Genomic DNA, 10,000 nt, shown 5'->3' with positions numbered 1-10,000 from the left:
AAGAGTGAGGCGTTCTGACTGACAGTTCTGACTGACAGGAAGAGTGAGGCGTTCTGACTGACAGGAAGAGTGAGGCGATCTGACTGACAGGAGGAGTGATGCGAGCTGACTGACAGGAGGAGTGAGATGATCTGACTGACAGGAAGAGTGAGGCGAGCTGACTGACAGGAAGAGTGAGGCGAGCTGACACACATACAGACACACACACACACACACACACACACATACTCGGGTAGCACTCTCATATCATCCATGCCAAACATTTTCTTGTACTTTAACGATGGGAATAATGACGGGCGTGGGATTAGCATGTCAAGACGTCTGGGCTCACGTTAGCTGCTACCACATATGTTACCACACACACACACACACACACATATACATATAAATATATATATAAATATATATAAAAAAATCCTGGTTCTGTAAACCCACACAAACATAAACATACAAGCATGTGCAAACACATACACATTATACTAATCCCACAGCTCCTACAGTCTCAAACCCACACACACACACACACACACACACTCACACACCATAAATCCCTGTGTGTGCCTCAGCAGTGTAAACCCAGTCTCAGCAGCACTGAGGTGATTGGGAGTGAAATTAATGAGTTAATGCTGCTCTAAATGACCAGAGTGAAGACTGGACTGTAGGGGAAAGAGAAAGAGAAAGAGAGAGAGAGAGAGAGAGAGAGAGAGAGAGAGAGAGAGAGAGAGCATGAGCGAGAGAGCAGACTGATCCAACTGGGTAAAGCCTGAAGGGAAGTTGAAAGTGAGGACAGACAGTCACAGAGAGAGAAAATGAAAGAGAGATATAGAGCAGGTAAGAGAGGGAAAAACAGAGGAGGGACGGAGAGGGAGAGAGAGAGAGAGAGAGAGAGAGAGAGAGAGAGAGAGACAGAGAGAGAGCTCAGGATGAATGTGTGTGGTTTTGGAGGGCGACCCAAATCCCTGAGCTGATTATCTAAAACATGTCACTGTAATCTGTAAAGTTCTCAGTGCTGGAGAACATTACAGAATTTTTCCTGTTTGAATGGATGGGCCAGGACTGCTGTGATCTCCCTCTCCCTCCCTCCCTCCCTCCCTCTCTCTCTCTCTCTCTCTCTCTCTCTCTCTTCTTCTCCTTCAGTGACATTAACATATTGACACACTCTGGATGCGTGGGACCAGAGTTCAGTAAGTTAAACAAATGGCGCATTAGATGTTCACCTCCTATTTTCTTCAGCGTGAAGACGACCGAGCAGTCCTAACGTCAGGTGACTCTGGAGGAGCGATCTCACGTCACAGATCGTTATATACGTCCTCCTTCTTTCTCCAGAGAAACTCTCTTCTCTGAGGCGTGCACATTTACAGAGTTCAGGACTACTTACATACGCTTGAACTATCCGGTCGTTCTACCACGCGTGCTGTAGGAAGTTAAGTTTCGGTGCACTCTAACGGTTCATTTGCTGCGTAGAGTTTTCCGGCAACAAAAAAAAAAAAAAAGCCAAACGCGTAGATCAAGACAGCTGCATGTACAGTCTGTCGATCAGCTCCGTAGTCTAAGAGGCTAATTTAGGAATATGTCTTTGCATTTAATCTTTATGACCCTTCGTCAGGATGACATACCCTGCACTAATACAACGCGGCAAAGCAGAAAACTCCTTCGGTTATACTTTATGCAAATGAGAAGCAAACCATGTGGTGTGAGGAGCGACGATAGTATGGTTCTTTTTTTTTTTTTGGGTTCCTTGAAAAACGATCTGTGTGTTTTGGTTCCGCGGTGCAGCTCCTGGGTCAATCCCTGAAGACTCCTTGCTGCTATGGGAGTGTGTTTGAAGAACCCGAATCTGCAGTCTGTGGGTACGTTGGAAATTCCAGGCCTGTTAATTAGACAGAACTCAACTCATTGGATTCTGGTGGACAGAAACGCACGGCATGGGTGACATGTACACATAAACACTTCCTTCCAGAAGGTTTCAGGTTTGTACCAGGAAGGCGTCTGAACAGGTGGATGGGTGTTTGTAGCTAGCGTCTTGTTTGTGCGTCCGTATCATACTAGCCTTGCAGCTGCGACTGGAACCTTGGCAACCGGCGGTGATTTAAGATTTAAGACGATTCAGGAAAAGCGCTGCTCCTCCGGATTCAGAGAAGCCAGTTGAATCTCCCGCTAGAGCTGTATCTGGCATGTCCCACTGGACATGGACTCCAGGGCAGACCCAGGATTATATCTCACAGTTGGCTTGGGAACATCTGCGGATCCCCAGGAAGAGCTGGAATCTGGTTAGAAAAGTCTGGACTGACCTTCTCCGCCTGTTGCCTGACCGGGAGAAGTGCAGGGGAGATGAAAGTAAACACTAGATGGGTGATATAAAACACTGCTGGATCATTCATCTATGCGTACTATGCTTGAACGATAGTCTTAAAGGAATATATTGACCATTTTCCGTATTCAACAGCCTCGTTATTCTGCTCAGGGTCGTGGTCGCCCCAGAGCCTGTCCTGGGAAGACTGTGTACGAGGAGGGAATACACCCTGAATGGGATGCCAGCCCATTGAGGCATTTTATCAACGTTATATTTGCCGAGTTAGATCAGTTTTGAGTGTTGTGTGTGTTGTGTGTGTGTAAACAAGGACACATGGCGGCACTGAGGCTAAGTAGTACAGTGTGCACATCTGGGTCAAATAGGAAGGTTGAAACGTTTCTAGATCATTTAAGCTTGTCATTGTTTTAATGTGGAAGTTTTTTTTTCCTTTTCTTTCTGCTGATGTAATGAAAACACTCTGTATCTATGTGAGATAATTTTCTGGCCGTATGTGTTTGGTTAATAACTTCAGAAAAATTGTTGATGTTACTCCTATGAGCCGACGAACAGTTCCAATATCTGCTGACGTACGGAAACCGCAGCCGATTATGGATTTACCGGTCATGCGGTGTGTGCGAGTGCAAACATACGCCCATTTATCATATCCTGCTGGTGATGCTAGTTTTGTCCCTTGCAACATAGATGCTCACAAAAACAACTCGACTAACAGCTGCTTAATATATGTGAGTGTATGAGTTACAAGCCTGGTCCACTAGGTGCTCTGCATCTAAAAAACTCCAGACAGGAACAACGAGGGTATATGGACGCATCTTCGTCTGTTTTCACACGGGGGATGAGTCCAAAAAATAAAGCAGGAAGAGACAATGGCACACGGTGCTCATGGGAACAAAGACGTCATATCAAAATGACCAAACAAACAAAGAGTCGGTCAGTAGTGAGGTTCTGTCTCTCATCATGAACGTCTGGATATTAAACGTTAGATATCGGGAACATTTCACGTTTATTTTAGAAGAGCTTTACGTTAGCAGACTGTGTATCTATTGGGTGTAAACTCACACCCACACTATACAACTTATGGAAAATGAATCCTGCTCACACTCCTGCTGTCGCTTTACTTCTGAAGGCTGTCTAACATTTATGATGTTGCTTCAGTGGAGAGAGAGAGGGAGACAGACAGAGAGAGAGAGAGAGACAGAGAGAGAGAGAGATAGAGAGAGAGACAGGCAGAGAGAGAGAGAGAGAGACAGAGAGAGAGAGAGGTAGAGAGAGAGAGCGACAGACAGAAAGAGAGAGACAGAGAGAGAGAAACAGACAGAGAGAGAGACAGACAGACAGACAGAGAGAGACACAGAGAGAGAAACAGAGAGAGAGAGAGAGAGAGACAGAGAGAGATAGTCAGAGAGACAGTCAGAGAGAGAGATAGACAGAGAAAGAGACAGACAGAGACAGACAGAGACAGACAGACAGAGAGAGAGAGAGACAGAGAAACAGACAGACGAAGAGAGTGAGACAGAGAGAGACAGACAGACTGAGAGAGAGGCAGACAGACAGACAGAGAGAGAGAGAGACAGACAGACTGAGAGAGACAGACAGACAGACAGAGAGAGGGGCGGACAGAGAGAGACAGAGAGAGAGACAGACAGAGAGAGACAGACAGAGAGAGAGAGACAGAGAGAGAGAGAGAGAGAGAGAGAGAGAGAGAGAGAGAGAGAGAGACAAGCATACAGACAGACAGGACAGCCCAGGGCGCTGTATTACATTTTTTATGGCTCAAGTCAAGCTTAATTAGTCTCGTGTTCTTGTATCACAGTCTGATAATCTGTGTCGCTGGCCGTTTCTCACTGTGGCACACACAGCCCATGGCACAGCTCAGTGTTATGTGCGACGGAAGATCACGCCTGTACAGATTCACTCAGAGACGGAGCGATGACCAGAAGAAGGGAAAGAGTTAACGAAGTGGACAACCGACTTACAGTCTGTATGTGAACGAGTGTAATAACCAGAGAACACTGAAAGACCGTTGTGTCCCGGGCCAACATCAGAAAAAGCAGACTAAAGTAGAGAGCTAAACATGAAGAATACTTTTCACTGATTTGCTTTTTGTTTGTTTGTTGAATTTTTACTTAATTAAGTATCTCTTTCTGGTTTGCACAGGACTGACACACACCAGGGTCAGGAAAAGCCAAGTGATTTCCTTATAGTAGGTTTGTAAATGAACCAAAACGAAACCTTTCCGACCTAGTACTCTACTGCCGCAGATATATCGCAATCTGAACCACAAGTGCTTTAAATATCACTATACACCAGTCTTCACCTCAGGCACTCGGGATACAGGGTGAGGAAGGCGAGAAAATCCTCAGAATATCTGAGGAGCTTACGCACATACCAGTTCATTCTCTCGAGCTGTCCCGACGTCATTTATGCAATTCTCGCCGCAACCCATGTACACACGATTGTTATGACCTCCTCATGACCAACCTCTAATAATAACACGTAGTGTGAGGCCAGATGATACGCCACCCACAGGTCGCGTCCCTCAGCACTTACCTGCCAGTCTAGAGTTCACGTAGGGCGGAGAGATCCCGTCGTGCGACCCTAAGTCCCGGCCGGCCATGTGAGAGTACTGAGAGCCCTCGACGTATACCTGTAGTGATAAGAGTGAAAGATAATCAAAAACATGATAATTCGGGCCTTTCACTCTCCTGACCGACGGTCTGACATTGACACAATCGCTCCGGTGCTTTGTGCGCTACACGTTAAATAAGGAAACGAGTACACTACGCGCAACACCTCCGAGAAGAACGACGGACCTGGTCGCGTTTTGTGCTTAATAAACACACGACACAATCAAAATGTGAATAATTACATTCTCTGCCATTAAGCCAATGTTAATCCAAATTCATTCGGAAGAGCTATTAGATGATCTCACGGGAGAGTGATGAAGGCTGGCGCTAATATTAACAATGACACTCTGCGCAGTCGGCGTTTTTGCTTAGCACATAGCCTATGGCTGATCGCTTTGACTGTCGGTTATTAGTACAGGTGTTCCTTGCTGCTCTTCTACGAGCGTGACAACGGATTCCTGGTTCGTGTTTGAGGTGTACGGCTGTCCCGTCAACCCGTGAGCCGAAACCCTTCGTCCGGCGAGAAGCGAAAAGTCGAGTAGTTAAACTCGGGAAAAGTGCTAAATAAGGCAGAGGCTAATGAGTTCATCCTTTAGTGCGCATCGGTGTCACAATTCTCCATTTGCATTAGCAGAAAGTGCTTGGGTAGGCATGTCCTTCACCTCGCGTCTCGAATTTCTGCTGATGGCAGACGTGCTTTTACCTTACGTGACCTTTTCAGCGCGACCTCTGAACTCAGCAGACAAGCCCGTCAAAAAGCGAGACCGACTGGTTCGGCTCGGAAAATAAAAATAAACGTTACCGGGCGGTTCACGGTAAATTATGTGCAGTAAATACATAGCTCAGGCCGTCTCGCAGCACAGGCTTGAGTATGAAAACAGGATGAAACACGTGTATCGGACGGAACGGTAAACTGAGACCACGGACAGAAGGACAGACGTGGCTGTACGCAGGTACACAAACAGACACCGTACGAGACAGACACAACTGTAGTCAGGTCAAGTTATATACCTTTAAAACTCACTACATCCTGTCCTTCCACTAACTACAGAGGCAATAGATGAATCCTCGAGGGTGTTTTTTAATCCCGGTTTCCGAGACTGGAGTGTGGGACTGATTTAGTTCAAACAGTTAGTACACCTCATGTAATAGAAGCTCGTGTTTGTGTACACCTGACCATCACACCCACATGTGCTTGCTGAACATCCCACTCCAGATTCAGTCCCCCTTTTTGCTCTGATAATAACCTACACTCTTCTGGGACGGTTTTCCACTAGATTTCAGAAAGTGGAAGTGTCGTTTAAGTCACAACAGCATCAGTGAGGCCAGGCACTGACGAGTACATCATCCCAAAGGTGTTCAGAGGTCAAGGCTCTGTGCAGGCCACTCACAGAGCCCTGGGTGGCTCACACCCTACTTGGCTTGCTCTGTACACAGGGGCCCTGTCATGCTGGCTCCAGTAAGGGTAAACAGCATACAAAGACGTCCTACACGACCGTGCGCTTCTAAATTCGTGGCGACAGTCTGGGGAAGAACCGCACATGGGTGTAATGGTCAGGTGTCCACAAACATTTGGACGTATGCACTCACTAATGGACGGATGGATAGACAGACAGATACCTTTGTTATGCGGCTGCCGTTTCCCCAGGACGCTGAGCTCAGTCTGTCTTCCACATCTGCAAGAGGAAAAAGAGGGGACACATCACCTCGCTAATCTTAATCGTGCCTGCATTTACACAGTGGCAAACGTTAGTGAGTATTTCTCATCAAAAGTGTGTGTGTGTGTGTGTTCTTATCAGTTAGTTTGAGAATTAGTGTATCATGTATTCCATCTTTAATCACCTTAAATACATGAGTCAGTCACACTAAAACAGCACTTTGTTGTCTTCTTGTCTTTATCGTATATCGTGTATAGATGTATTTGTAAGAAATCTGCTATGCTTCTGGCAGGAAATTAATGTCATGCAACATAAACAGGAGCTACGGTGCCAGCTCGTTCAAAACTGAAGTGTCGGCTATGTTTACGATTATTTTTGCTTCATGTATAATTATATATATATATATATATATATATATATATATATATATATATATATATATATATATATATATATATAAATATAAATAAACACACTCACGACTGCTCTATCTGCACAGCGAACTCAAACTCTTACTCTTTATCATGCTCGCTATGAGTCTGCAGTGTCAGAGTGCTATAACACACGTATTAACGCTCATTCGTCTTGGACTGCGAGCTGGATTTCAGGCTCGATCGTCAATACTTTGTGCTATTCGACATACCGGCCTCCGCTGGAAAGGTCTTCCACTGCACGGGTCTTATTAAGTTTACTACGAATGCAGCGGAAAAGACATCCGTTCTCTAACCAAACCTATTTAAACGACGTTGAAGGGATGTAGCTAGACGGTTCTGCGTTCGGAAGTCGTGTTAGGTTAGAAATCCGAGCGGCACGTAGTGTATAAGACAGCGGGCTCATGGGGTATTGAGTCTGTTAAGCCAAATTCAGTCGAATCTTTTTCTGTTTTTTTTTTTGGTTTTTTTTTTATCATTAGCGGTTTGTGGCATTTGGCTCTTCGACACACTAAAGGAAGTCATCTAGAGCTCTACTCTGCTCATGTCACACTGTATTGATCTCGGTGAAACACTCAAAGCTAGTTCTTGCAGTTCGGGGAGAACGCAGATGCTGAACGCACTTAACTTAATCGCTTAATGATGAAACATAAAAACTACAAATGAACCGATGCAGTAGCAAGCATCAGTACTAGGGATGTGCCTTCTGCCTGGTTTTATTATTTGGAGATTGTTTGGATAAGAGGTAATGAATGGGTACTCAGGGGCAGGGGCGGCGGCGGGGGGGGGGGGGGGGGGGGGGGGGTTAATTTAAAAGATATTTAACATGGTGTCGTTCATGTATCTTTTTCCAATGCATGGCAATATGAAATAAGATGCATAGTCATAGCTGTGCTGAATGTTAGCTCCATATTTCAGCCTGTAGCTCTGAATAAGCTTCAACTTAATGCCAAGCTCATTAGAAATTTTACTGAGAGCGGGAATGGAGTAAAACAAACAGTCCCGCACACGTCTCTAACCCGGGAGTTACTCTACGTATCGTTAGGATACAGATGGGATCGTGAACGTCATTATCAAAGTCATAGCGCTGTCCCACAATCTTCTATATTTGTCCGATGTGAGTTAACGCTAAGGAATTTGAATCAATAAGCCAAGACACTCAACACAAAGCTGTTTCACTGTAATGGAAACACTAGACAGCTGCTTAACAGATATTTTCCCCAACGCTTGAAGGAATTAAGATAACCCTTCACTGACTTCTTTCCGCAGAGACTTTTATCCACAGCGGTTAGGATTAAAACAAAGTCCGGTACTTTCTCAGAGCCTGCAGACGCTTTGGATTGCACGCGCTGGCATCTGCTCGTCCTCATGTAGGCCAACACCTAGCTGACTGACGCCCCAGGAAGACACCGACGGTACCATGAAGCTAGATTTGACCAGATCTTTCAGTACGTTCGTGTCTGCTTCGACGCATACTTTTCGGTATTTACGTAAGCGCTGTTCCTGACAGAAACGTGCATTATGCGTTATACTTCGGTCTATGGGTGAACGATATCTTGTGACGCCGCTCATGTGCGACCCTTTCCATTTCCTGTTTGGGAACATACCACAGTGTGAATGTTGGAGAACAGCGCGACGTATTCAAATGCTAAATATCTGGAGTAACCGAACCTTGATTGCACTTTTTAAAGCAATCTGACGGCCTGAGAATATACACCGGATGTTGTTATTGTTTTTTACCATGATTGATTTTTTTTTTTTCTTTCCTTAAAAACTCTTTTTTTTTTTTTTTTATTGGGTAGCTTAGCTGAGGAACCGTAAAGCGTGCCAAAATCAAATATTCGCCCCGTTCTACTTCATTATTATGGTTGCGTTGACTCTCTATTGACGATGACAAGGCCGGGCAACTTGCCAAACCACACACACACTTGAGAAAAGTTACGGCTAACGCACGGGTCTAAATCCAAGCTGATTTCATGTTTATAAAACTGCGAGAGGCAAAGCAGGCCAGACTATAAAGATCCGATAAAGCTTAGATGTTACCCAGCTTGAAACTGGCACCGTCGACGCTAACTCACACACTCCTTAGATGAAAGGATGAAAGAGAGAGAGAGAGAGAGAGAGAGAGAATGAGAGAGAGAGAGTTCCTGTGATCAATATGCAGGTGCAGCGTTAATATTTTTTGTACTTCTCATCTACTACTGAGCTGAATTAAAAGTCTTGGACGACTTGTTAAAGCCGATTCCGCTTGTGTGTGTGCGTGTGTGTGTGTGTGTGTGTGTGTGTGTGTGTGTTATATGCTGCAGCCTCTGTCAGGAGCTAATAAAGTTACAGTGACAGACGAGCCCATGTCTCTCGTGCAGATGAAATTAAAGCAGGTCGACATGAAACAGAGATGTATTAATGCACTTATCTCTGCCGTCACAAAGAAACAGACGCAAGCTATTTATATTACACTCGTCCTTTAGAGGAAGCGCTCTCTCTCTCTTTACTGAGCAAGCAAGAAAGAAAGAAAGGAAGAAAGAAAGAAACCTACACGGGGAAGCAGTCCGCTGTAATGAGTTCAGGAGTTCTGTATATTCCTCACACTAAATCACGCAGATCTTATAGAAAACACATTTATGGATGAATAAAGTCTCACTCTCATACAAACATACACCTTAATTACCCTGTCCATATTATTCCATATTGATGCAGCACAGAGTTCATAAAGCGCCACCTTTGTGGCAGTTATAGAGCACCTGTCTGTTCACACACACACGCACACACACACACACACACTCCTGCCTGGCAGACAGCTATCTGTTATCCCTTGCCTAAATGAACCCAGCATGTATGTCACTCTACTAGACAGCCCATAAACCTTTGCTCCTGTCTGTGTCTCTGGAGCTTAATGAAGGACAGTGAAACTGTCCTGACACACACACACACACACATACACACGTACATACATGCACGCACGCACAAACACAT

The 10,000-nt window shown here is 45.1% G+C and overlaps 1 protein-coding gene across 14 annotated transcripts in view; it reads right to left on the bottom strand.

Annotated features, from left to right (window-relative positions):
* The window catches only part of LOC108279184 (transcription factor 4), a 165,784-nt gene that overhangs the window by 108,095 nt on the left and 47,689 nt on the right, over window positions 1–10,000 (bottom strand). For all 14 annotated transcript variants that reach the window (XM_047161788.2, XM_047161789.2, XM_017493224.3 and 11 more), the window contains 2 exons: window positions 6,559–6,614; window positions 4,862–4,958 (listed from right to left, as the gene is read on the bottom strand). In XM_047161788.2, the coding sequence (XP_047017744.2) occupies window positions 4,862–4,958; window positions 6,559–6,614 (153 nt within the window). The remainder of the gene's footprint in view (window positions 1–4,861; window positions 4,959–6,558; window positions 6,615–10,000) is intronic.

Source organism: Ictalurus punctatus, chromosome 18, assembly GCF_001660625.3.
Source record: "Ictalurus punctatus breed USDA103 chromosome 18, Coco_2.0, whole genome shotgun sequence".
Lineage (NCBI taxonomy): Eukaryota > Metazoa > Chordata > Actinopteri > Siluriformes > Ictaluridae > Ictalurus > Ictalurus punctatus.
This window is presented reverse-complemented; position numbering and strand designations above follow the sequence as displayed.